General features: G+C 32.7%; 5 protein-coding genes across 9 annotated transcripts; 1 reads left to right on the top strand and 4 right to left on the bottom strand.

Annotated features, from left to right (window-relative positions):
* Window positions 1–1,048: 1,048 nt before the first annotated feature.
* Window positions 1,049–6,915, bottom strand: LOC144471534 (uncharacterized). 2 transcript variants are annotated; one of them, XM_078183662.1, is made up of 7 exons: window positions 6,823–6,915; window positions 4,625–6,442; window positions 4,213–4,361; window positions 3,741–4,100; window positions 3,350–3,505; window positions 2,775–3,223; window positions 1,049–2,711 (listed from the first exon to the last, which is right to left on the bottom strand). In XM_078183662.1, the coding sequence occupies exons 2-7, from the start codon at window positions 6,399–6,401 to the stop codon at window positions 1,439–1,441; spliced, it is 4,164 nt and encodes a 1,387-aa protein (XP_078039788.1). In that variant the 5' UTR covers window positions 6,402–6,442; window positions 6,823–6,915; the 3' UTR covers window positions 1,049–1,438. The 2 variants fall into 2 exon arrangements, with proteins under 2 accessions (XP_078039788.1, XP_078039789.1); XM_078183663.1 differs by lacking the exon at window positions 6,823–6,915 and having other exon boundaries at window positions 4,625–6,124; window positions 6,194–6,401.
* A 359-nt stretch (window positions 6,916–7,274) lies between these two features.
* Window positions 7,275–9,775, bottom strand: LOC144471536 (dynein axonemal intermediate chain 2). Its single transcript, XM_078183666.1, has 10 exons — window positions 9,576–9,775; window positions 9,353–9,514; window positions 9,018–9,276; window positions 8,703–8,956; window positions 8,482–8,641; window positions 8,222–8,414; window positions 8,003–8,138; window positions 7,797–7,943; window positions 7,477–7,695; window positions 7,275–7,398 (listed from the first exon to the last, which is right to left on the bottom strand). Exons 1-10 carry the CDS (start codon window positions 9,753–9,755, stop codon window positions 7,324–7,326), a joined length of 1,785 nt encoding a protein of 594 aa, XP_078039792.1. The 5' UTR covers window positions 9,756–9,775; the 3' UTR covers window positions 7,275–7,323.
* A 267-nt stretch (window positions 9,776–10,042) lies between these two features.
* Window positions 10,043–16,451, bottom strand: Pdi (protein disulfide isomerase). 2 transcript variants are annotated; one of them, XM_078183670.1, is made up of 8 exons: window positions 16,152–16,451; window positions 15,311–15,642; window positions 15,087–15,224; window positions 14,783–15,013; window positions 14,343–14,714; window positions 14,130–14,258; window positions 13,964–14,050; window positions 12,039–13,871 (listed from the first exon to the last, which is right to left on the bottom strand). In XM_078183670.1, exons 1-8 carry the CDS (start codon window positions 16,297–16,299, stop codon window positions 13,821–13,823), a joined length of 1,488 nt encoding a protein of 495 aa, XP_078039796.1. In that variant the 5' UTR covers window positions 16,300–16,451; the 3' UTR covers window positions 12,039–13,820. The 2 variants fall into 2 exon arrangements, with proteins under 2 accessions (XP_078039795.1, XP_078039796.1); XM_078183669.1 differs by lacking the exons at window positions 14,130–14,258; window positions 14,343–14,714; window positions 14,783–15,013; ... (1 more) ...; window positions 15,311–15,642; window positions 16,152–16,451 and adding exons at window positions 10,043–10,657; window positions 10,722–11,060; window positions 11,172–11,383; window positions 11,458–11,611; window positions 11,684–11,890 and having other exon boundaries at window positions 13,803–13,871; window positions 13,964–14,017.
* A 20-nt stretch (window positions 16,452–16,471) lies between these two features.
* LOC144471540 (methyltransferase-like protein 22) lies at window positions 16,472–19,960 on the top strand. Of its 2 annotated transcripts, none has more exons than XM_078183675.1 (7): window positions 16,472–16,932; window positions 17,266–17,694; window positions 17,869–18,039; window positions 18,149–18,280; window positions 18,349–18,534; window positions 18,626–18,793; window positions 18,864–19,960. In XM_078183675.1, the coding sequence occupies exons 3-7, from the start codon at window positions 17,967–17,969 to the stop codon at window positions 19,145–19,147; spliced, it is 843 nt and encodes a 280-aa protein (XP_078039801.1). In that variant the 5' UTR covers window positions 16,472–16,932; window positions 17,266–17,694; window positions 17,869–17,966; the 3' UTR covers window positions 19,148–19,960. The 2 variants fall into 2 exon arrangements, with proteins under 2 accessions (XP_078039801.1, XP_078039800.1); XM_078183674.1 differs by having other exon boundaries at window positions 17,865–18,039; window positions 18,864–19,959.
* Window positions 19,029–25,964, bottom strand: Su(z)12 (Polycomb protein Su(z)12). Of its 2 annotated transcripts, none has more exons than XM_078183664.1 (9): window positions 25,756–25,964; window positions 24,729–24,775; window positions 24,021–24,204; window positions 23,818–23,909; window positions 23,539–23,731; window positions 23,100–23,465; window positions 22,707–23,026; window positions 22,382–22,635; window positions 19,029–22,303 (listed from the first exon to the last, which is right to left on the bottom strand). In XM_078183664.1, exons 1-9 carry the CDS (start codon window positions 25,853–25,855, stop codon window positions 21,265–21,267), a joined length of 2,595 nt encoding a protein of 864 aa, XP_078039790.1. In that variant the 5' UTR covers window positions 25,856–25,964; the 3' UTR covers window positions 19,029–21,264. The 2 variants fall into 2 exon arrangements, with proteins under 2 accessions (XP_078039790.1, XP_078039791.1); XM_078183665.1 differs by having other exon boundaries at window positions 24,021–24,154; window positions 25,756–25,835.
* Between the last annotated feature and the right edge of the window lie 125 nt (window positions 25,965–26,089).

Here is a 26,089-nt window from a genome sequence, read left to right as displayed (position 1 = left end):
AACGGTTTCCTATCGATGCGTATTTTCCAGCAACTTATTAAGTAGAAACCACAAACCCGAGACTCGACGCAATCGGAAATATGTATTCAGTGATATTTCTTACATGAACTGACAGAATCTATCGCATTGAGAAAAAAAACGAATTGCTCGAAAGTACAATTTTACAAATTATTTTATAATTTTGCGCGGTTAGTGTGTTCGATTTCTATTCCAAATAATATTGATACGTGGCAAGTGAAAAATATCTAACATGATCTTTAATGCAGAGCAACTGAAGGTGAGTTGAATATCAATACAAACTAATACCGTCATTTAAAAAGATTTTGTTTGTGCTTCCTTTATAACTTTGTGTAATTGTTACATTTGCATTAATATGTCGGAATATTCAGAAGTTCTTTTTTATTCAAATGTATCTCCCGCTTCTGCGTCGGACCCAACCTCATCCAAGCCCTGAAAAGGATATCGTAAAATGAACGCGGCGCCATGAATCATGCGTAGAAAAATGGTGCGAATCTCCGTCAATATCTTAAATTATAAGTGTTTACCCACTTACGTGAAATTTTAATCGTTAATCCTGCTGTTATTAATGCTATTGAGCAATTCTAACATGAAAATAACCATCGCGCAAATCATGTGATGCATGATTACAGTGATAGTGATGCACACATAGGATAGAGCTATAAAAGGAAGAAAAATGACGGCGATGGCAATGCTAGCCAATTTTGCCAATTGATTGCCCATTTTTATCTCCTTCTTACAATATTTACTTTTTATAATTGAATTTAATATATCTTCCTCATCATTCTTTTTTATTTCGGAGAAACGTTTAAACATCTCAAACTTTTTAAATTTATATACCAATGAAACAGACGACATTATTACCGCAACAGGAAGTGGGAGCATCCATATTTGAAAAAGTGGTCAAGTTAAATATTTAATAATATTTTAATATTTACGAACACTTTTCATTTCAGTGCAAATGTTTCGGGTCTATGTTAAATATTTTATCTTCTTCAAAGAACATAGCATGCCTTACTTTTTTTATTAAACAAACACATTTTCGTCTAAATATTATATATATTTGTAAAGGCAATACTTCACAAACTCCACATTATTATAAAAATTACAAAACTCAGAGTAGCTTAAAGCTACTTATATTATTTTGCAAAGAATACACTTAGAAGAAATAATAAAGCTTAATTCGTTGTGCGGAACAATTATGGATTCTCTTGATGCACTATTTCGCAAAATTAAACGATAACTTCGTATGAAAAGATCTTACGATATTCTACCTATGCTCATTTTAAAGCATGTTCCATTTTACTTCAAATGAACATTGTAAATGTGTGACATTTTACAATGTGCACAGACAAAATATGGTCTCATTTTTTCACACGAAATTAATCAAGTAGCCTACATTTATTCCTACGAAGCTAGTTCAAGAAAGATTTTTCTTTCTTCTAGGCAACGGAACAGGCACTTCATTTTCAATAGTAAAAGTCGCGTTACTCATCAATGAGCTGTCACTACCTGGACGTAGATCCCTCACGTAACTTTCCATGTCGTTGTCGATCAGATCTTCGCTTTCAATTAATTTGATCGAGCCCTCGTCACTGTTCCCTTCAACGTCACCCTTCTCGACAACATACGTTCCGGCGCTACCGGAAGAATTTGAGGAGTCGTTATTGAAATAAGAGTTTTTCAAAAACTCCATCGGTGTCATTTCTCTTCCCTCGACTGGAATAATGAAGGAAGACTCTATATTTTTCGCTGCACGAGCTTTATCCTGCCGATAATTCGCAGCACTGTCGGAGAAGGTTTTCAGGACTTCATCTTCGTATTCGTTACTCTTCGACACTTTAGCACTTTGAGATCTCTCCTTCCAATCTCTGGGTTTCCTCGCGGGCTTCGACTCCACAACTTTTCTTATCGGTTTCGTGCTACTAGTTGTACTCGATTCAACGCACGAATTCGAGAAGTCGTCAGCGCTCAAATAAGAAAACGATTTCTTCTTCTCCGCTCTTATTTTCCTTCTTTCCACGTTTTCGTCTTGTATCGTGAAGATCCTGCCTCTGCTCGCCTCCTGAACAAACATGTAGTTCTTTCCGCATTCTATGTCGCCGGAGGACCTGGACGTGTTCGATAAAATCCTATCAATCTTCTCTATAATATTGTATAGCCGGTTAGCGCTTCGATTCTTCATCGTTTCCTCGGTCTCGTTCAGTCGCATAAGCTTCAATTTCGTGTCTGTATATTTTCTGTCTTTATCAAACGTTTCGGCGACGTACGATTTCACGTTCGTACCGGATTGCGAATTTCTTTCCTTCAAAGCGTTGTCTGGCGTGTGAACTCTGCTGCTCGACCGCGATCTTTCTTTGGCCATCGTGGGAGTGCTTAAAACTCTTACAGATGTTTCACCGACATCGATTCTCGTTCTGCTATCTTCCAGCATTGTTAAGCCTACGGTCTCCGTGTTCGCGTCCTTGTTGAATTTGAAAATCTTCACCGATGCAGGACTACCGAAAGTTGAGATGGCTATCATGTGATCGTACGGATGATAGTCCACGCAAGTCACCGCGCGTAAATTCCGATCGAAGCTGTACTTCGCAACAAGACTTCCGGTTTCCAAATTCCAAACCTTCAGCGTGGAATCTTCACCCCCGCAAAGGATTAGACCGCCACACGGGGATATACACGCTACCGATTGTATCCTAAAATGAAAATCCTTTGTTAATATATTCATTTGCAATTGGCAAACGGAACGACGAGCGTACCTTCGATTGTTTATTTCGCTGTATTTCTGCAAAACGACACCAGTCGCCAGATCCAGCATCCGTAATCCGTTGTTCCTCGAATGGACAAGCAGCCTAGATTCCAAGGGATGCAAAAGAATGGTGTTAATGATCACGCCGCTGATTTCTCTGACCTTTATCTTCCGCGATATCTGCCATTCTTTGCGGCTCGATTTGCTCCGCATTTTCTTCGCCGTCCACAAGATTATTATCCCCACGCTGTCCGCGGTTAAAAGATTGCTGTTTTTTTGAAAGCACATGGTATTTATAAACCCCTCGTGGCCTTCCAGCTCCTGAGTGAGATCTCGATTTTTGGACCTTTTGCCACGCTTCCAGATGCGAACGGTACGATCGTAGCATCCGGTTGCCACAATCAGAGCGCTCTCCGGGTCGAATTTGCCGCAGTATACGTACGAAGGATGCGGCATCAGCTGTTACATTAATTTCATTAACTCGATTTAAAAGCCAATCAAAATTAAATAAAATTACTTTTAAAATTAAAATTACAATTAAAATAAAAAGAAAACTAGAATGCGCGGTTGCATAGGCACCCTTACTTCTGCGTGTTGTATAATTTGATTCTGTACGTCCCAGATACGAGCGGTTTGGTCCGATGAGACGGAGAGTAGATGGCTATCGTTCTCAGACCAATTTAAAGAGTATACGAAATTCTTGTGCCCGGAGAAACGTACGTGGACTTGTTTCGTTTCGATCTAACGACAGCAAATGAATCTCTGATAGTTTTCATGCAAACAAATCTGTATAAATATTAATATATATTGTTGCGTATGAAAATCGCATCACCAAGAAAATCTGTAGAGTGCACAATGTCGAAAATTGTAGCTTAACGCATTGCTTTAATCCCGACGTAAAGTTTTCCATTTTTATCTATTAGAATTCGCTACTTTTCTCGATGCTGCAATTTTGACAAGCGCCAATATATTTTACCTCGTAAACGATCACAGGATAATTATGTTCTTCCGAGTGGCAGCAAGCCAAGTATTTTCCGTTGTTACTGAAAGCTGCAACGAAGCATCCGTTTTCGCTGATTTCTGTTTCAAAGGTAATCTCATTCGGTATTTTGCAAGACTGCGCGGACAACCGCGACCACTTTGGCAAATCGATAGAATTCGAGGTATGGCTTAATACTTTTTGAGGCTCGCTACGCGCGTCGGACAACGACAACTCGTTCAACGATAGTTGCTGATAGAGAACCGGCTCCAATTTCGGCGGATCGATCGACATTATCGTGACAAATAAGCTGCTAGGATATTTCTCTCTGACGTTGGACTTCCACCACGTGTATACCTAATAAATTCATCGAAACCATTACAATCCATTTTATCCACTAATATATCTCGTATAGAGTACATTATAGAATATAATAAGCTCTTCGAAGTTCGTATAAAAAATCACTTACTTCGCACGCGTGAAATCTTTCGAACTTTTTTATGGTTTTGCGACATTTGTACAACTGTAATCTAACTTTTCGATCGGTGTGAACGGTACTGTTTCTTCCTACGGGTTTCAGGAAGGCCCAGGCGATCTTGTACCAACAACCTTCGTGACCTACGTGCAACATTTGTAAAATCATTTTCGAGCTCGTATAATGCAACGCGAGATATCGAAGAAAGAATTGATAGAATCTTGGGAACGGATTCCAAAATTGAAAATGAATGTTTGTAAAAATTGTAATTTGACTAGTTCGTGTTTAAACGACTTCCTAACATGGCAACATTCTATTGATAATAATTAGTTACAGCGAGGCAGTTCCCAAAGTAATTCAATTTCTTTCTTCATCACCTTGTACAAGACAATGGCGCGACACTTGCCAAATTTATCATAATTAAAGCTAGCTTCGGCGAAGCTCAACAGATCGATGATTTCGAACAAGATCACGACTTGTTCGCCATCAGTTTTTAGCAGCGAATCGAAATTATGCTCGAAGACGATTTCTTCTTCCCACACGGGCACGATGGATCTGTTCTCTTTGAAGTCAAACGTGCTCGTGATTATTGGCTGTAAATAAGTACTGGACCCATTTTTTAAATATTTTCCAGTCTCGGCGTACACGATGTGAACCTTCACCATCGGATGCTTCGACAAGTAGTCGATCTCCAACATGTCGGCTCTATGGATCATAACGGAAATATACTTGGCGCCGTTTTTCTTTTCCTTCCTCCTCTTTGAATCCTCTTTGGTCGCGTCGGAATACGGGCTGGTCAAAGAAGAGCTGGAGACAGTTTTAGATGCTTTCCTTTTCCCGTTCTCGTTTCTCGATCCACGATGATCTCCCGATTTTCTGTGCCCCGATACCGTATCGTCACCCCCGGTCGTAGACGCTACAGCTTGACTAGAATAGCCCTGACTATCGATGGAATGCTTTTTAGACGTTTCTTTATTTCGTTTATTCGCTGGACGCCGATGTTTCGTCAAAGTTTCCTCCGAAGATTGATAATTCGATCGAACGGTTTGCGATACGTTCGAATTATCGGAATCATCGTTATCGCTTTCGTCCGAGCTTCCCCTTGCATTTTCCACAATCGTCTGACTTTTTCTCAACGTCTCCGTGCGCTCGAAATTTGAATTCTCCGACTCGTCCAAGTTTTCAATAGTGATAGTAGCTGCCGCGTCTGGTATTTCCATATCACGCGGCGATAGTATCGCGTTATTGATACGTTCTTTAGTGAACTCCTTCATCTCGATCTTCACATTTTCCCGGCCGTTGTAATCGGTCTCGATTCGTAGGATTTCCTCGTCGTCCGAGACGAACGCATCGTTATCATAAGTCGAGAACGATCTTTGTTTCGTATCTTCCGGGGATCGAGTCAACGGAAGCTTATTTTCGGTGGACAACGCCCAGGAACCGCTTCTCGCTTCCGGCAATCGAATCACGGAAGTGTCTTTCGACCACCGCTTCCGTGGCGGCTTTTTCAAATCGTCCGTTCGATGTTGAAGCACCCCCCATTTCCCTTTGCCGCGCGACTTCCGTTCGACAGAGGAGCATTGGTCGTTATTTTTCTTGGACGTGTTTCTATCTCTTTTTTCGTCCCCTTTCGCCATTGAGGAACCATCGAACACCTCTATCGTATCTATCGAATCTCTGACAATCTCTATATCGTCGTGTATCTTTTTCATATTCTGAGCTTTAACCTGACCGAATTTCTGGCGGTCGCTACTTCTGTCGCGGAAAGTGTTGGTTTTCGAAAATATTCTGACACCTTCGGTTCTCGCAGAGACTTTGCTGTGATCCGATTTTTCGCCAGATTTTTCCGATTTGTATTCTCCGTGAATGTCGACGACAACGTTCATCAATTTGGATGCGAATTCGCCTAGATCCGTGGAGCCTGCGTTATCAAACCTATGCGCTTCGTTAGTGTCGAATATTTTTACAGCTTTACCTATATTTCTCGAGGTAATTGTTTTATCGACGGAACCGTGATCCTCGGATAGAACGTTCGCATCGTTGTTTTTGGAATGCGACTTATCGTTAGTTGTAGAGGAATTCGTTTCGTCTTGAGGCCGCCGCTTTTTTCTCCTTGCTAATGTATTTTGTAATCTTAGTTCCATAGTTTCGCTATTTAAATTAGAAGCTTGAGTTTTTCTCATTGTGACTAGAATCGGAACGCTTTTTTGTCCTTATTACGAGGCTACAAAATACATTATTGAAAGGATGTAATCATCTTCATGAGGTAATAGAGAACAAATATTGGAAAGGAAATTATACATGGTTCGGTGATCATTGTATTTGATGACAAGCGTGCTCGTAATATACATGTGCTTCTGCGAAAAAGAATTTGGTGAAGCAAACAAAACGTACGATTATAAAATAATAGTTGTGCGATAATGTGACAGACTTTATAGGTTTTCTTTTTCTCTTATTTCTTACGCAGAGTTATTCAATATTTGATTCGGTCTTCCCAATTGCAGCATAGCTATGCTGGTTTCTTAGAGGTTATGTGCACTTAACTGCAGAGAGCCAGAAATGTACATCCATGCATACAACAGTCTTCAGTATGTACATACGTACATAATATGATTGGTCCATATATTAATACATACTCCCTAATCAAATGCACCACTGAGAACTATTTTATTATTTTGTAGAAGATAAATTTATATATCGTATGCCTCGTTAAACTGGTTAAATTTTTATCATTTTTCGTCTTTGTACTGAATTGATTATTAAATGTTACGATTCTAATAAACTTCACGAAATTTAGAGATTTTCACTTCTACATACATGTAAAGCAAATCAGATGTCGTTCGTAGCACAAAATTTACGTTTACATCGATAATTAAGAAACGCCAGGTGTTAGAGAGCTTAATTTCTACGCATATGCATATACTGTTACGATGCGAGCGTGCATCGATCGATGTAACAACGTGTTTACATATTGTTGTAATTACATTATTCCTTATACTTTATTTGAATGTTACGAAATCGCACATTAATATCAATAAAATAAAATGAAATAAATTTGATTGGTTTATCTATAATAAAATGATAATCTTCGATTGATTAAAATCTTCAACTGGCTACACCATTTGTTAGATTTTTCTCATTCAATTCTTCATTATCATCTTTTGTTTGCTTTGCAATTTCCTATAAAAATTCAGTTAACATTTTTTAGTTTCAGCATAACTTATGACAACAATTTAAACAAATTTTAATTGTACTTACTGTTTCTATAGCATTTTCATATTCTTGTTCACAAATTTTTAATATTGCATCATTAGTATCTGAAACTGAATGCTTTGAATCTGATTTTTCATCAATTTTTGTACTCCCTGTGGCATAATCAATTTCAATATTGGTATTTCGAAGAGATTTCATTTTCAATCTCAATTCTCTATTTTTAGCTTCTATCACCTTCTCTCTGCGTGTTTCTCGATCAAGTAGCTATTTATTACAATAATATAAATACAATAAAATGATAAATATTGGTTTTTCTTTCTAAGATTGAAATTCTTCAATTTTTATGTAACACTAATTGAACTTACTGTAGTAAACAAAAGTTTGTCATTTTTCTGATTTGTTGTCAGAGCTTCCGAAAATTCTAGCAAAAATGTTGTTCCTTTCTTATTAGCAACTGCAGCTAATTGTCCTTGTTCGTGAGGTCGTATACATGTCAAAACTTCATCGCAAACCTAATGTTTATTAAATTTAGAATACAATATTGATATAAATACTGCAAAATTTATCATACCTTTATACTCAGAATAGGAGAATCCTGTTGAAATAGTAAATCCCATACATCTAATGTTCCATCCATTTTTATTAAAAAAAATACTGAAAATCTTGTTACGCTCCATGCTCCTCCCATTAAAAAATTTCTGTGCCCACTAAAATATAATGGAAGTACCACCTTAACAATCGTTATTTTTAAAATAATTGTTATATTTAAATTTGGAAGATATGTGTTTACGGTGTCCAAGCAATACAAGATTCTTTGCAATCCTCAGACCATATCCTAGTTGTCCAATCACCAATAGTAATAAAATTTTTCACAAATGTTGGATTCCTTTCTAATCCTATAACAGGTCCATATTGTGCCTTAAATCTAGTAGCAATCTTTTCACTCGGAGTTTTACCTTTACGATTTCCCGAGATTACTACACCTAATTATAAGAAGACATAACTATGTAAGATGAAAATATAAATGAAATATCCAAACTCCTTATTTACCATTTTCTAATCCACACATAAATCGTGTACCCATTGATGGTTCAAACTGTAACGCGGAAATTCCAATTGCATTATCGACATTTTGGTCCTCAGGTTTGCATAAATCTATCACTAATGTTTCCGTTGATTTCTGCAATTTTCTAGTATCCCACCACATTATCTAAAATTTATATATTTGTTTGCCCATACATTTACACTTTTATTTTATCGTTACACATTACCTGGCCATCTTTTGAAGCACTAAAAAATTCTGTACCAGTTTTAGAATTGATCCACAAAACTTGATTGCATACGTCTCTGTGACTAAATTCTATTGAGCTTATTTCCACTGGTTCGGGTCCTTTTCTGATGTCCCAACAAGCTACTTGACCAGTTGTCAATCCACTTACTAATACATTGCAATCCTTAGGATTGTACTCCAGCGTTAAAATTGGACAGAATGGTTTTAGCGACATACATGGAGTATTTGGATTTTCTACAGAATTATTTTAAATTTTCTGTACTAACTTGTTTTGAATAATGCCAGTTTAACTTACCTACATCCCAAATATATGATACTGAATTATCATTTGCTCTTTTCTTGAAATCAGTATTACAATAACTGGCAGCAAAATAATTTCCCTGATCTGGTGACCAAGAAAGATGTGTTATTTGTCTTTTCATTGGTAAAACATCTCTATATACATTAACTGTGCGTGAATAAGCTCTTTGCGTTAATGAAACAGGTTCCATGTAACTAAAATACTGTTCATAAATATTACAAGTGTTGTTTTGTAGTATACAATGTTCCATTGGCTAAAAATAGTTCGTATTACTGTTAATGCTAAAATTATTGTTACAGACAAAAATGAAGTAAAAAAAATAAAGGTACAGGTAATAACTGGAGCATGGTATGAATATACAATTCATCTTTTTCTATTTTACGCTTGTAACGAACAACTTGCTCTGTGTCTTTCACATTTAAATCTTTTGGCCAGCCGCCTTCAGAATGAGACATACCACCATCTTTGAACGTTGCTGTATTTGTATTCACCTGGCAATATTAATGATAAATTAATATATATATTTATATAAGTTACTAAATTATTTATTACCTCGTGAGCAGAATATGTTTTTCCACATTGGGTGCCATGAGTTGCAGGATTTTCTTGAACATAGTTATTTGTATATCCTGCATGAGGTTTAATATCTACTAATACATTTTCGTGATCTGAAAAGCTACATTGTCCACCAAACTGCAGTCGTTTTTTCATACAAGTATATTGTAAATTCATATTCTTTATATACTTTAATTTAAATTCTATTTGTTACAGGAATTAACAGTAATTTCTAATGTAAATTTTATATTTGTGTAGATTTTTAGAGAAATTATTTAGTTTTCTTGGTCATAATTTAATTAGCATTGTGTATATTTGAATCATTACTTTAAACATGTTCACAATATTATAGTATATAAATAGTAGCACTATCAGTATTCCTTAGTTGCTATAGTAACGTATACATTAAGTATATAAGAGTTAGTAGTACACAGTTTTTAGATTAGTAAAATGTTTTTAAATTTTTATCCATCAGTTCTTACTAAAACTGGAATTTTCGGATTTAAGCCTTGGTGAAGAATATACAACATTTTATATAACTTTATGCATTCTGGCTTTGTGAAGTCAAAAGTCATTGTAACATTAGGAAGTACCTCTTTTATAATAATATTGACTAAATCTTTAAAATATTTTACTTGTTGTAGTTGTTGCAGCATTTCAAAAAATGATAATAACTGATTTTTGTTTGTATAAGGAATATATTGTAGTTTTGAGACTCCTAAAACAAATATAAAATAGAACAGTATAAATATTATTAAAAATAGGGAATGAACATTCATACCGTTAAAATATTTCAAATTGTACTCTAATGTCCACATTCCATGTGACATAGATCCTACTGTGCTATGATTATGAAGTAGTGTTTCTTGCATATGAGATTTCCAAATTTCTAAATTATTAAAATTCTTTTTGTCATATTGTTTCCATATGAGATTTAATTCAACATATATCTTTTCCATGTTATCCAAAGTAGATTTTTCTTTGTTTTTAAGAAAAAAATTTGAAAAGTGCGATATAAATTTTCTTAATAACGTTACATTATCAGATTTGCTTACTAATTCATTTTGTATAGTATCATCCTGCGATATATAGATAATTAATTTATGTAGAGCATTTCGTTAATATGTCATAAGAGTTACTTACCATTTTATTGAATTCCATCAAGAATATATTGCATATTTTTTGTCGCTTCTTATTATTAAATGACTTATCAGAATATTCACTGTTTAAATACGTATGATAAGCTTTCAGCGGTTTAATTATTTCGCCAGGAATATTAAATGCTTTAATACTATCTACGACATCCATAGTTATAATATTTTGATCGTATGTAACTTCTGGAGTAAGATCATTATGTATTGGACAGTTTCCATCATTCACATTATGTGAACTATTGGAAGGGTGGGATATTTTTTCTATTAAACTTTTTAATTCAGTGGTGGATGCGGCACTAGATCTTTTATCAAATTCGACATATTCACTCTACATGGAAGAAATTGTATTAATCAAAATACTTTTACATCTTTGTAAAGGTTTATATATTTTTTAAATGTACTGAAAAAAATATGTATACATAATACGCAAATATATTACCTTTGCCATGAGACAATTAGATTTAGAAGTCTTTTCCAATTTATGATTCCTGTGTTTTCTAACTTCTGTTATATTTTTAATATTTCGTTTATTTATTGTAAGAAAATTTTTATTCTCAATTGTAGATGACTTTACTGCAAGCAACTTTGTATCTTTTTTGGTTTTATCACTAGTCATGCCCAAAGTTGTATTTTCTTTTCTTTTACCATTGCCTAGTTTAGTAATAAATTCAATGATAAAATCAATTTAATAATAACTATGTTATGTTTTCCTACTATGTAATTACCAGACACATAAGGATTATAAATTTCAGTCACGCTGGGCTGTTTCAGATATTTCTTTCCTTTCTTTACATTAGAAGATAACTTTTCTCGTAGTTGTTGTGTTTGTAGCAATGTCCTACTTATGTCTGTAGCAATTTCTTCAACTTCAGTTTCTGACTTTTAAGAAGAAGTTACGAGTTAGCAGGATTTTATTGCGAATTACATAAAATAAATTGAGGGTTTTCTTACTTTGATACAAGTACAGAAATTTCCACTGTTTTCCTGTTTTGTAACTGTTTTTTTACACCATGCTTTCAAAGAAAACGTTGCTTCCCCACAATCTGATTTTATTACATCTTTTACTTCTTCTGTAAATGCCAAAGTCTCGTGCAAAAATTTATTCAATGCTAAAAGATTTAATGTTTGATCCATGCTTGTAATTAAATCTTGCTGTTCCTAGTGAACAGAAAGAAATACGAGCAAAATTAACAAAATGAAATGGTTGGTAACAAAATAAAAAACAAACAGATTAATCCGAAACAGTAAATCAGGTGTCAATCAAAGTGTTAACTGTAATCATTGTATAAATCATTTAAATTCAATATAATTATAAAATATTCAATTGTTTGCTTTGATACATGTGCTAAATTTTGTACATGCAATCATTATTAAACGGAGCTTGTATTACGGTCCATTGGAATTATTTTTATTCAAATTAAAATAAATACGGTTCTATAGAATAATATATATACAAAAATATATGTATATATAGATATATATATATGTATAGATAGATAGATAGATAGAGAGAGATATGATATACGTATACATATATATATATACAATAATATATGTATAATAAACATGTATCTTTTTTTATGCATACTACATGACATCCCAAACCTACTATTCCTTTCTATGGAATTACTCAGTCAAACGTAGAGAAACACTGAAATTATTTTCGCTTAGAATGTATCATAGACTGTATAAATGCTGTAAATGGAAATGGAATCTGAATAAATTTTATGAAAACAACGTTTTAAAATGTCTACTTCGTAACAGCAAACACAGTAATTGCTAACGTTAGTGTGTTCACGTTATATGGACGCAAGTGTGGTAATTTAAAGTATACATAATAAATCTGTATTAAGTATATAAAATCAATAAATTTATGTATATCAAAATAATATATATAAAAAAGTTTGAATAGAAAATGTTCATGAGTAATACGAGTGGCACAAATTTCTGCTCCTGAAGTATGTATGAAGTACATATTCTGATGTATAAGTTTCATTATCCTAAAATGTAAAATATTTAAAGTAATCTCTTTTTCTTCAATCATATGTAATATTTCAAAATTGAAGTTATATGGAGCATATATTGTGTTGAAGTTGTGCTAATCGTATTATATAAAGAATTACCGAAAATTATTAGGTTCTGTAGTAAGTCCGTTCGCATTACTCTGTATCATTAGCCTGCTACTTCATACTCAGAACGGAACATATTCAGAGGATTTGTAAATTGAGAAGAGGTAATGAAGAAGTCAAATAAGACAACATCAAAGTCATCGCGCTGAAGAAATCAAAACAAGCGTCACAGCATCGACACTCAGCATGAGCTACCATAATTCATTTAGAAGGCGTTGCACCATTTTTTTTACTATAACCATCGCAAAATTTTTTCTGCTGCCGATACGAACGAACCTATTACATAATCTAACAGGATCGTAAATATTGATTATTTTTCTTTTAGCGACGTAATTTTATCCTCGAGTATTTTTATAACCCCAAAATAACAAATATTTGTGTATATAATTTTAAATAATTTGCACAAATATGAAATATAAACAAACTCTATGAGAAATGCGATTAAATCATTAACAGTTATTATGCACAGTATTATGCAGTAATATGCACAGTAATTATGCACATTGAAAAATCGATTACAAACTTAAATCTGTAATTTTAACAAAATGAAGATGAATGATTAAGAAATCTCCTATGGATATTAAGTCTTTGTAAACAGATACTGTCAACCAACATCAGTTTTTTGTATATAAAATAAAAAACTGTTGCTATCGTAGTAAACAACTATAAAACAGGTGAAATAAAAGTATATTGCATAGTACTAAAAAATCTTGAAGTAAATGGAGTTTTATATTTTTCTTGTGAAATGAAAAATACTGGTAAGCTATCATTTATTCCTATTTTACAGTAGCTTACCACCATAGCAACGGTTTACAATTTTATACATTAAAATAGCTCTGCAATTTCACTGATGGTATTAGTTCGCAAAAACTTAATATCTTTTAAATAGAATTACGAAGTTTATTAACTGCAAATAGATGTGGAAAAATTATTTGATTTACTTCTTAATGATAAAATTTTTATAATTCATCTTTCCTTGGCACATCATCGTCTTCATCTTCCTCTAGAACCTGTAGCAACAAAAAATGTAATATTTGAGATTAGTTACTAAAAAAACTTAACGTACTGTTAAGAAAAAATAAAAAAGGTATTTTTTACGAACTTCTTGTGGAACTTCGCTTTCAGCACCATTTGTCTCGAGGAATTTGGAAAGCCCATCAAATGTTCTCTCACCATAATAGGTTAAAGCCTAAAATAAGTGATTTACTTATGAATATTTGTTAAACGATAATTACAAAGTTTGTGAAATGTAAATCTAAAATGCTTACTTCGTTAGTTTCTTTCTTATAAAGAATAATTGTGGGAAAACCAGCAATTTCAATATCTTCAAATTCATTTGCAGTACCATCTACTTTTGCAATGACAATATCTTCACTATCCTTATACTTCTCTCCAAGCTAATAATATGTAAAGACAAATTTGTAAATATTTAACAAAAAATTTTGCAATACCTAGGAAGAAAATATTGTAATACAACATACTGCTTCATAAACTGGAGCCAATTCTTGACAGTGTGTACACCATGGAGCATAAAATTCAACTAAAACGTTCTTCTTAGGATCGTGTGCAACTTCGTGGAAGTTAGTGCCAACAAGAACTTTGACAGGGTTTTTATCCCAATCTTCAGGCAAGTCTTGTGTTATCAAATGTTGTTTCAGTTTGTTTTCAAGGAATGAATTTACAAATTCTACAACATTTTCAGTGGACAGTTCTGGTTTCTCTGGTTTATATTTAATAATAGATTTTTCAAGTTCAATGATACGCATGGCAGGTACTTCACTCTTCTTCAAGCCAAAATATTCTAGAATACGTTCATGATCAGCCTCATCGGTATCAACAGTAACAAACAAGACCTATAAATAATTACAATGATTTATTACTGTAATAAAATTGTATATATATCAATACAGTGTATACATACCTTTCCACGGAATGTCTTTGCTGGTTCTTTCATAATTTCTACATACTTGTCATAATGACCAGCTTCTTTACTAAGGCATAGGAGAAGATGATGTTTAATATGACCACGGAATATTTTTGATGCAGTTGTTTGATTAAACTCAACAACCAGTGGCAGTGAGTATACATAGATAAAGTTCTGGAGTGCTTCGGCATTAAGCTCTCCAGTGAACTCATCTTTACCATCATCAAACTAAAACAAACAATAAAGTAAATAAAATATATTGTTGTTAATACATGCATAATTTATAAGGAGATGTAAATACCTTCTTGAATAAAATAACTTTGCCATATTCAGTGTCATATTCTTTAACAACTTCTTCGTTGCTAGTAATACCAAATGCATAATCACCATTAATACTAGCAGCGTTTATAAATTCTTTTGCTTCTGCGGATTCTGGATCCTGTTAACATATAAAACATACAAAAATATAGTAAACATCAATTTCTAATAAATTATTATTTTTTGCAGATTTAGTACAATTAATACCTTAAAGAATCCAACAATTGCAATATTATGTGCTTCAAGGAATGATTTAGCTTCATCAACTGTTGATAAATCTTTAGCAGGTGGGCCAATTTTCAATGTTACCCAATTTACGATATCATCTGCATTACGGGTACCAGTATATTGAATAAATAACCCACGACGAACAAACTTAAGTGTAGGGTATCCATTAACATTATGTTTTTCAGCCAATTCTGTTTCCACAGTTGCATCAATTTTGGCTAACTTTACAGGGGAATTGGTTTCCTGTAACTTCTTTGCAGCTTTGGCATATTCTGGAGCCAAATCTTTGCAATGTTTACACCATGGGGCATCTACATATTCAAGAAAATAAGATGTCATTAAATTATAACAGCTATACTTAATCTTTCGCAATAGTAGAAAGAAGTGAAAAAAAAAACTTTTCACGTGCAATAAAGGCTTTAAAAATTTTTAATTACAATCATAAAAGTAACGAATTCGAAGCTTATTTATTCTAGAACACTTGTAAATTAAAAATTGTCAAAATGAATGGCAAGCAAAATTGCATGTTTCGCGTAACATGAAATTTGTTAATTTAGAGATTCAAAAATTTGAATATTAAGAACAAATACGAAATATTACGCTTCAATTATTTATACTTGAACAGGAAGTTAGAGCATTATCAACAAGTGGCGTTAAACTTAGAAACCGGCTTCTAAATGATGACGTGTGCGGACCGAGCATCTGGATCAACCTCAGACAAATTTGTAGACGTTGCATGCAGAAATGATAAATAGAATCACGGGCATGCGATCGTAATTTATAGAAACTTTGTGATAAAATGCATCAATATACTACTTACAAAATTCAAGAAGCAAATAATCATATTGTGCAATTGCCTCATCGATATTATCTTTTGTGAGCACTAAAACGGCATCTTCGGTTTCAATTTCCGCAAGAGAAGCAGCGAAGGAAGAAATTAGGAGAAATATTAACGTGGAAAACTTCATTTTGCAAAGCAAAACGATGGTAATTGTCTACTGTTTTATTCTGCGACACGCACACACAGGAAAAACTTAATAATCTGGTGTCGAGGAAAACAGTAAACCTGCTGTTACGGTACCGAAGTTGAAGACACTCAACACCGTACGTTGAGAAACACGAACAAAGTGATCAAGTACGGTGATGTGCAGGAACTATAGAGTTGGTAGATCGGAGCTAATGCGTGGCATCATATTCATCGTGGTGACCGCTGATTGGCCAGTACAATTCTTAAGAATTTGGTAGGATGTCACTTCGAGACACAAGATTACGTTGGATTACATTATATACACGTATTACAAGGGTCCGGATACATTGTGTATTTTCTTTTTTTCATGATAATGTTATTACTCAACTTTATAAGAAAGATACACGTACTTCATATCTTCCAGAAATTGAAATTCATCTTTCTGACAATTTATGGTTTAAATTCTATAGAAATTGGTTGAACACTCGCGAGTATGTATATTCGTACATAATGTAGCACGTGTAAAAAACTTGTCTACATACACGTAGTAATTGCAACTTATTTTTATTCTTTCATATAATGTATCTTCTTCATTTGAAATAAGAGTCTAATAATGACAAGATAAAAGTGGAATGTAGGTTAAAAAAATTACTTTTATTAAAGTGAAAAAAATATGTACATAAAATATAATTGAGACTAATAAAAAGTCAATAATCGTTACTTTTTTTTTTTTAATTCCGTTATGCATGCGATCCTATATATTTTTTTGTTTTATGCGTATATGCGTTTGTATTGCAACTTTTAATTCTTTAGTTTTAATTATAACTTAAGTGAATGTATGAACTCTAAATATTATCTTTTTTTAAATCCGTTCCATGTTTTTTAAATACGAGGTGAATGTTTATCAAATTTTTAATTTTATAATATATATGTATAACATTTTATTTCGCATATACATATTTTCTAGCGAACTGAAGCTGCAGATAAGAAAAGTGAATACATAATAATAATAATTTCGATGTAGACGTACTTCGCGACAACATGAACAATTTAAAAGTTAAGCTATGTCTTTTTATTTAAATATTCTTTGTAAAGTAACAATTTGAAAATGTAGCATTAATTCTAATTTGTTCATTTTCCTTATATTATTATATAAAATATGGTCTTTATATTACCCTGTAATATTATCGTAATCATTTTGCAAATCTATTAAGACCAATTGCAACTATTGTAATTCAAAGTTTGTTAGAGATGAGACATACTTTAATCTATAACAATGCATTATATAAGTGCAGTTATAATATAAACTTTGAAAGGAATGGAATGCATAAGTCGTAATTATGCGCAAGCAGTAAACTGTTATGTATAATTCGATATTTACGGTCTAGAGTCTAGGGTAAGTACGTATATTACATGGACATTTTCGTTAACAATCTTTAATTGTTCCTCATTTATAAAAGTATGTTTTTATAATTTGTGAATACAGATTTTCTTCATAACCATTTTTGGCTGATATTAAAATAAGTCATCTTTCATTAAAAAAGTTATTGTTTTTATTTGTTTAAGATAGAGTAATGGAAAACGTAATCTGGTTTGCTCAATAATAAGATAAACGCTGGAAATTGAATTGAACACTGAAAATTCCAGAATATAACGGTGTAAACAAAAATGACACCACACACAGTAACATCAGAAATATTCACAGAAAATAAAAACTCTTTCATCGAGTTAAACAATGGCAGTGAGTATTGCTTTTCTTTTTATCAAATATTACCCGAATGTATCATGTGTTTACATAATGGTACAAGAGTATACATATTAATATAATATTTATATAATCAATTTTTCAGCTGCAATATCCAGCTTTATTTTTAAGTGCCCATCTTATATGATTAAGCCAAATTGTGCCAACTATATTCTACCACACGATAGTGATGATGATGTAGATATAGATAGACAAAAGGAAGAAAAATTAATGATAGGTACAGATTGATTTATATGTTGTTATATAATGTTTAAAAAATTGAGGAATATCTAAATATATTTGTAGAACATCGTACAACTACAAAGCTACAACATGTTGGACTACAAGTATGGCGTGGTGCCTTGTTATTAGCTGATTATATCCTGTCAAATCCTGACTTATTTAAAGATAAGACAGTTTTAGAGTTAGGAGCTGGAGTTGGTTTAACTAGCATAGTGGCAAGTTTTTTAGCTAAAGAAGTAATTTGTACAGGTAATAAAACATTTAAATTTTAATTCTGTAAAAATGATGGATTGTAACTACATATATCAAACATCGTAGTAATATTTCTTTTATCTTTTAGATGTTGATGTAGAAGGAATTTTAAAATTAATACGTAGAAATTTTGTAAGAAACATTGCTTATGTTAAATCGAAGATATATGTTAAAGAATTAGACTTCTTAAACTCAACATGGCCTACATTTTATAAAAAACGAATGGATGAAGCAACAATTATTTTGGCAGCAGATGGTAAGCTATAATTTAATGTAACTAATAATCAAAACAACGTACAAATTTATTTCACTAAATTGTTTTTCAGTAATTTACGATGAAAATATAACAAAAGGATTTGTTCGAACACTAAAGACACTTTTGTCTTCAGAAATTCCAAAGACAATCTATATTGCTTTAGAGAAAAGATATGTCTTTACTACAGCTAATATGGATACTACAGCTCCGATGTATGAAGAATTTTTGAAACACATTGATACAGAGAAACAGAATTGGCATATTGAATACATTAAAATAGACTTTCCAAGATATTTCAAGTATGACAGATTGAAGCAAATGATACTTATGAAAATACAAAATAAGTTAAATTAATAATTTAAATTAATACATAATAATTGTTAAAAAAGGAGGATGACAAGTATTCTATACTTTCAAGTTGTAATGTCATTAATAACAAAAATGTTCATCATTCTCAACAGTATTAAGTCAGAAATTTAATGATGTAGAAGTTAATACAATCTAATAACATAAATTGAGAAAGTGTAATCTGTAAGGAATGAAAATTATTAATGATAAATGGGAAGAGGTGTTTACATGTATTATGTTATCAAATTTGTTGTGAGTCTGAAGTGTACAATTTATAAATTATAAGTATATGGAAACATGTCTATAATGACTATAGAAATTGGCATTACTGCTTGTGATTTAAAAGAACATTGATTATTATAAATCAACTGTTATATATATACATACATATATATGTATATACATATATGTATATATATATATATATATATAAAATATGTACATATGTAAATTCTACATTCAGTCAAAACTGGATGATGACAGGTCTTCCATAATGAATTGACACTTAAAAAGTAGTGCACATGATTAGATATGATAAGAGAAACATCAATTGAAAAAGTCAACTCAATATGTACATAATAAAGTGTTAGTTAAGAGAGCCTCCACTATTTTTCTTTAACCACATGGTAGAAGATTAATAGACATCCGTATTCTCTTATCTTACGGCCGCTCGTATATTTTTCTTTGACCTCAATTCATTTTGGAACAGCTATACGTTTGGATATTTTGCTAATAAAAGTATTTCTAACTATAACAGAATTTTGTACAAAGTAAAACGTTTTTGAGTTATTACATCTAGAGAATTAAAGAAAAATTTGTTAACAATATCAAATAAAAATATGTATGATTTATCATGTCCATATGTTTATTGTTTTTTTTTATTTACAACCTAACATAAGTAATAATATTAATGGACAGTGATTAAAGTCGTGCGAAGAGAACAAAATTTGTCCCATAAATGATAAATTGCTGCGAGTTGAAACAAAATTTTGAAAACATCTGCATAATTAAATTATAGGAGAATAAAACGTTCTCGCTAACGGGCATAAAAAATGTTTCTTCGAACGACCATCGGCAGTAAAATTGTGTACATTACACGAAGAACAGTTCATTGTGACATGTGTACTAAATATTTTACACAAGTTCATCCGAGAGAACGACAATCGACGATAAATTATTTTGCTAAATCATAAAGAGATTTAACGTATTACAAATGAGTACAAGTACTCAACTTAAGAATACAACTTAGCGATAGTCACTCTCGTATTCAGATTCCCTGGTTTTGTAAAGGCACTTCTGTATAACTATTTACTTATTCCTTATTTTGGGTAAAACTTATAATTTACAGCCTCGGTTTGTTAAATTGAGTTTACAAGAAATATTTGAATAAATCCATTATCCAAGGTCCCATCATTAAAGAGATTGCATGACAGCTTCCAATTTTGTTCAACCTTAGATATTAATAAATTCATCTATAAATCTAATTGATAATTTAAATTAATATTACATAGAAGGTACGACCGTTTTACTATGTAAAAGAATAATCTATCATTTCTAATTATGAATTTACTAGATTTATTCAGTGCCCCCGAGTTATTCCACAAATAGCAATTATATATAAACTTCAATATATTATTTTATCATTATGTTCACGTTTCTCGTATTGTTTCACATTTCTCATACTGTTATTTAAACGAATCTTGAAAATCATATATATATATATATATACATATATATATGTGAGGCAATAGAGTTTTTGTACATTGTTAAGCAAATAGTTTTAGAAAATTGAAAAACAAAGTGCCGTTGACTAGACCAAAAAAGAACGGGTATATTTTCACGAGACGAAACTTTTAATGAAGTGCATTTAAAATTTTTTGACGTAACGTCATGGTTTTAGTCAGAATTATTAAAATTACTAAAATTTCTGTTGATGTGGAAATATGTTATTTCCTTCATTCCATACACTAAATCTTGCTAATTCATAAAAAATTCATTTTACTGGCTAGAGCAGTGATTATCAAGTATTAACTTAATATCAATCATTCTATTCGGGAATTATCTTTGCAACAACTACTGTACAAAAACGTACAATTAGTATAGTGACACATGTATAATGTTCACTAATAACTATTTCCATTTTGGGCCGGTTTTTGATGAGCGCCACTGGTATTCGGTATCGTATCCAAAATCAATTTCCTTCTATGATATTCGGTAGTTGCACTTTCACTGGCCATTGATTTTCGGCGTAAAGGCGTTGTATTCTCTAAACCTTGAGTAATCGAATTTGTACTTTTACGCCGTGTCGGGATATCACTGTTTTGCCTTTGTGCCATTTCATTTTGGTTGGACACGCCATTGGACATTGCAGTAGTTGAAGATGTTTTACTGTTAACAGTACTTGTTACGCACGCTGTAGAAGCAGTTTTATTCGCGCTGCTTTGTACAGAGGTAAATGTCCCAGTATTTTTATTGACTGAGTTTTGAATTGTATTATTATGACTTACAGCCTTGTTCGATGACGTAGTTATCATGCTAGCGTGTTTGCTAACATTGTTATGAATAGATACAGTTGTCTTTACATTTTGTGAATTTGGTGAACCAAGCGGTAAAGACGTTTTTCGTCTCGCGTTAGAACTTCCCCCGTCGTTATTAAAATTTACTTTAGTACTTGTAATACTTTGTTTATTAGTATCCGAAGACGCGTGATAACCAGTACTAATCCATTTGTCGACTTGAGCTTCATGGGACTTTTGCAAAACTTTTCGAATGTCACTATTCTCGCCTCCTTCTTTCATGATCTCTTGTAATCGTTGAATCATTTGATACAAGATCACAGGACTGATTAGTCCGAAGTCAAATAAACTGCACATGTGCAAAACGAAGTTGCGGTATAAATTTTTCATGAGCAATTCTTTCCCTTTAGTCTCTAAAAACATTTGGCAAGCTAGTGGTATTTGGCAGTCTCCTACGTAACCGTGTTTCATTACGTGTAAGTTCCACATTTTCATCAGTTCTTTTTCGCCCTCATTAACATCGGTGAAGTCATCGATCATCATCATTGTTTTCGTTTGTAACCACTTGGGATCGTTTTCCCCTTCCGAATCGATATCCATTTCTTTTGGATATATAGGTAAACATGTAACAGTATGGTGATACAACCTACAACAATTGTTTAGAAAATGTATGGTGATTACATAACGGGAAACAGCATTCGCACGTTTTAGTTGAATTTTATACCTATTGTGTCCGGTAATATAAGGTCTTTGGCTTTCGTATTCATTCTCATCAAGTTCTAAAAACTCTGAAAGACTTGGTTTTGTTCTTTTTGGGTGACATACTAAAATATTTGTCACACTTGTGCGTCTCATTGGCCCTGTTCTTGAGAAAGCTACATTAGAAGGTTGTGAAATCAATTCGTGAGGACTACCTGCATATGAGCCATCATAGCATTCATTTATTGCTACGTCTATACGGGCACCTTGCGGAATCGGCTAACAAAGTAAATAGAAATTGTTTAACAATGTTTGATTCTTAGAGATAACATCACTTTAAAAGCACTTACCACGTATGTAAATGTAAATCGCGAATGACATAATTTTAAATGTTTTAAAAGAGAATAAAGTTTTCCACAGTCTAAAGAACACCATGGACAATGTAAATCTTCACAGGCTTCAGTTTGTTGACGACTATTATTATTGTACAGAAATTGATAAACTATTTGTTGTGTACCCGCTGAATTATCTGTCTTTTCATTAGATGTGATGATCCTTGAAGAATTGAGGGGACTAGGCGTTGGCAGTGTGTTATTGTTATTGTTGTGATTACTATTATTATTATTAGTATTATTATTGTTGTTGTTTGTGGAAGAACGTTCGAGACCAGCTGAAATTAATGAACAAACTATTAAACTCATTTTTCTCGTTTAGATGACTTTACAAGCGTTCTATACACTTACTATTCCCCGATCTGTTCTCTTTATTATCACCACTTGGAATTGGGTGTATCGGAGCTGGCCTATCTACCAAGCCATTGCTCGGCTCCATTGTCCAGTTAAGTCTAAATTTTAATGTTGGTCCTTTACTAAACACTTCGAAAGGACCACATTCTTTGATGTCAGGTACAGACTCCCAAGAGCTGTGCTTCTTTGGGCTAGATCGAACATTGGTTTGTACTTCTTGTAAACCTAATTCATAATCGCCATCTGTCAATAAGCATCGATTATGTTTATCATACACTATCAGCTCAGAACCATACAATTTTACTTCTTCGCCTCCGGTTTTAATTGAACCAGTGGATGATTTACGACGTTTCTGGGCTGGTTCTGAAAACAAAAAGCAAATACACGTAGAAGAATGCACTTATCAGTCTAGTTTAGTCCATGCAGTTGTACAAACCGTCTAAATCACAGTTATGCATAAGGCAGCCAGTACTTGATGTACAATAAACTCTAAGTAGAAGCATGTAAGTCTTTGCTACATGACCATTGTTCAAACTAAAGGATTCATTTGGTATAGATATAGTAGGTGCTTTCGGTGGAGGCTGGTTCTCGCAGGGATTTATTGGAACTTCACTTGTACCAACAGAAACCTGAAGCAGAAAATATTTTTACAGCAATCGTGGCTATACTAATTCCGTTTTGACCATAAAAAAAATAATTAGATTATTATATTTACCTGCATAATTGGTGAACTCACATCCTTCCGTTTCTTATGACAAATTTTTAATAATAACGTTTCTACTTTCACCGGATCTTGGGGAGCTTCGGCTACAAAAACAGTTGCATTACCATTTTTATATTCAAATCTTTTTACACAAATTGGCTCTGAACGCTATTTATATATAGTTAGAAATAACATTCTATTTTACACAAATTTACCTTTTTTATCATAAAACCCTAGAAAAGTAAGAGTCATATATCCGCGCATACCAGGATTTTGTTCTTGATTGTTCTTCGACATTAATTTCTCCAACATTGTGTCAATTTTAAAACCTCGTCGAGACTTATGACTTCTAGACATACGTTGTCTCATGTAAGTTAAATTTCTATACAGAAATATTGGCTAAAAGGAATCACATAAAACATAAATAATTTTCTTACAACTTGTACTTTCATATGGTTATACATGTATCTTTATAGTATAAACACAAATTTGCCAAAAAAAAAAGAAAGAATAAAAAAAATAACGTTTTTGTAATAAAATTATTGACTACGAATGCAAAATAATAAATTTGTATACCTACCATATTAAATATTAAAAATAAATATAAGGAGTTTGAAACAAACATTTGCTACATTATCATATGTAATCACAAACACAACACCATAACAGTTTATAATATTTTTTTAGAATAATCAAAGAAAAATTCATTTGATTATCGGTATAAAAATAAATAATGTACCCAATTAATTAAATCTTTTACATGTATATACATATAGTATACAATACAATATAAAATTGTATATATTATAATTGAATATTGGAACATTCAGTTAACACTTTGAAGACATGTTAAAACTATAAATAATTAATAATTTAGATAATAATATATTATAATTATATATTAATTGAATAGTTTCACTCACAGAGATTTGGTTTCTTGTGCGTAGAAATCGATAAATCTGGGTTGGTTCTGAAAATAATAAAAGATATATATAATAATTTCGAACAGTTAGTTAAAAATTGTAAATTATATTTTAAGGAAAGGAAAAGATGTTTAGTTGGTCTAACCGCCCCTAGATGGCCCGAAAGATGATATCTCTCTCAAAAGTGAAATGGTCCACAGAAAAGTTTAAAAGGAGAAGTCTGATGGTATAAAATTGATTCTTCCAATCAAATGGGATATGATGACTGGTTGAAACTTGTGCTTACAAGATGCCTGTACCGTTTCATTCCTTGTTACGTTAAAATCAGGTTAAACCTCTCTGATCCCTTTCTTTTAAATATTGAAAACAACAGCAATTGGTGATTACATTGAAAACCAACTGTGTTCGAGTATTATTTTAAAGAAGCGAAAGCAAATATATTTACAACGTCTACCGAGAACAATTTTATGAAAAATATAATTTCGACGATGGTACGAAAACGATTCAAATTAGACCCAAGGAAAATGGAAAAATGTGTTGAAATGTATAAACACTAGTTTGTTAAATTAGAGGTTGTATTGAATAATAACTTAATAACTTTAATTAATGATTGCATTATTCTAAAGGTGTCATATTGAATTCTAATATAATAATTTAAGTAAGAACTCGAAAAAAAATCGTCGCTAACGAATTTCAGTCTTACATTGACTCTACACCATTTTGTCATTTATTTACGATGTTTCCTTTAATATGAGAAACTTGGAAAGTACATTTAACAGAGCGAACGAATGACAGGTGTCCCATGCGGATTAAAGTTAAGGAGGGAGCAAAGAGAACCGACGCGCGCTTCGGCGCTTGGTACGTTTTCGATGATAGGGGTTATGTACGCTCGATTTTCAACATTCGCAGGAAACATTCGTGAGAGAAAGGAAAGACGAACTAATTGGATACTGAGAGTTTGGACGGTAAATTGTTGCTGAATAGTAACGGTGTATGCGAAAGAAAAACGATATCTGTGGAATCTTACTTTCGAAGGCCTGTAGGAATAGCTCATGATCCGCTTGTATCTGATCCATCCGGGGGCCCTTCTGTCCATCCAATTCTTTCTCCCGCTTTTTCGGCGGCATATTCGCGCGATTTGTTGTCAAATATCCCACAAAAACTCACTTTCGTCACGTGAAAATACAATGACAACACCCGCCCCGCGCGAAATCTGCGGCACTAAGCCTACAACTAAAGCGCACCCTTATGTTGAATCTGGTAACCAGACCTAACCAATTGCATACATATGTACATCGTGTTACATGCATACGTATATATATAATTCGTTATCAGTGTGTACCGCGGCAAATGTAAATATT

This window comes from Augochlora pura, chromosome 6 (genome assembly GCF_028453695.1).
Source record: "Augochlora pura isolate Apur16 chromosome 6, APUR_v2.2.1, whole genome shotgun sequence".
NCBI classification, from domain to species: Eukaryota; Metazoa; Arthropoda; class Insecta; order Hymenoptera; family Halictidae; genus Augochlora; species Augochlora pura.
Note: the sequence above shows the minus strand (reverse complement) of the source record. Positions and strands in the feature narration are given on the sequence as shown.

Coding starts and splice junctions, on each gene's coding strand:
- LOC144471534 (XM_078183662.1), bottom strand. CDS start 6,401: ATGAGAAAAACTCAAGCTTCTAATTTAAATAGCGAAACTATGGAACTA. Junction 4,362..4,624: donor CTTTAATTATGATAAATTTG/GCAAGTGTCGCG, acceptor TGTTGCACGTAG/GTCACGAAGGTTGTTGGTAC. Junction 4,101..4,212: donor AAAGATTTCACGCGTGCGAA/GTAAGTGATTTT, acceptor TGAATTTATTAG/GTATACACGTGGTGGAAGTC.
- LOC144471536 (XM_078183666.1), bottom strand. CDS start 9,755: ATGAATTTACAATATACTTGTATGAAAAAACGACTGCAGTTTGGTGGA. Junction 9,515..9,575: donor AAACATATTCTGCTCACGAG/GTAATAAATAAT, acceptor TAATATTGCCAG/GTGAATACAAATACAGCAAC. Junction 7,944..8,002: donor CTCCTATTCTGAGTATAAAG/GTATGATAAATT, acceptor AATAAACATTAG/GTTTGCGATGAAGTTTTGAC.
- Pdi (XM_078183669.1), bottom strand. CDS start 11,866: ATGGATCAAACATTAAATCTTTTAGCATTGAATAAATTTTTGCACGAG. Junction 11,384..11,457: donor TTATAATCCTTATGTGTCTG/GTAATTACATAG, acceptor TTACTAAACTAG/GCAATGGTAAAAGAAAAGAA. Junction 10,658..10,721: donor TGATGGAATTCAATAAAATG/GTAAGTAACTCT, acceptor TATATATCGCAG/GATGATACTATACAAAATGA.
- LOC144471540 (XM_078183675.1), top strand. CDS start 17,967: ATGACACCACACACAGTAACATCAGAAATATTCACAGAAAATAAAAAC. Junction 18,040..18,148: donor CATCGAGTTAAACAATGGCA/GTGAGTATTGCT, acceptor TCAATTTTTCAG/CTGCAATATCCAGCTTTATT. Junction 18,535..18,625: donor TAAAGAAGTAATTTGTACAG/GTAATAAAACAT, acceptor TTTATCTTTTAG/ATGTTGATGTAGAAGGAATT.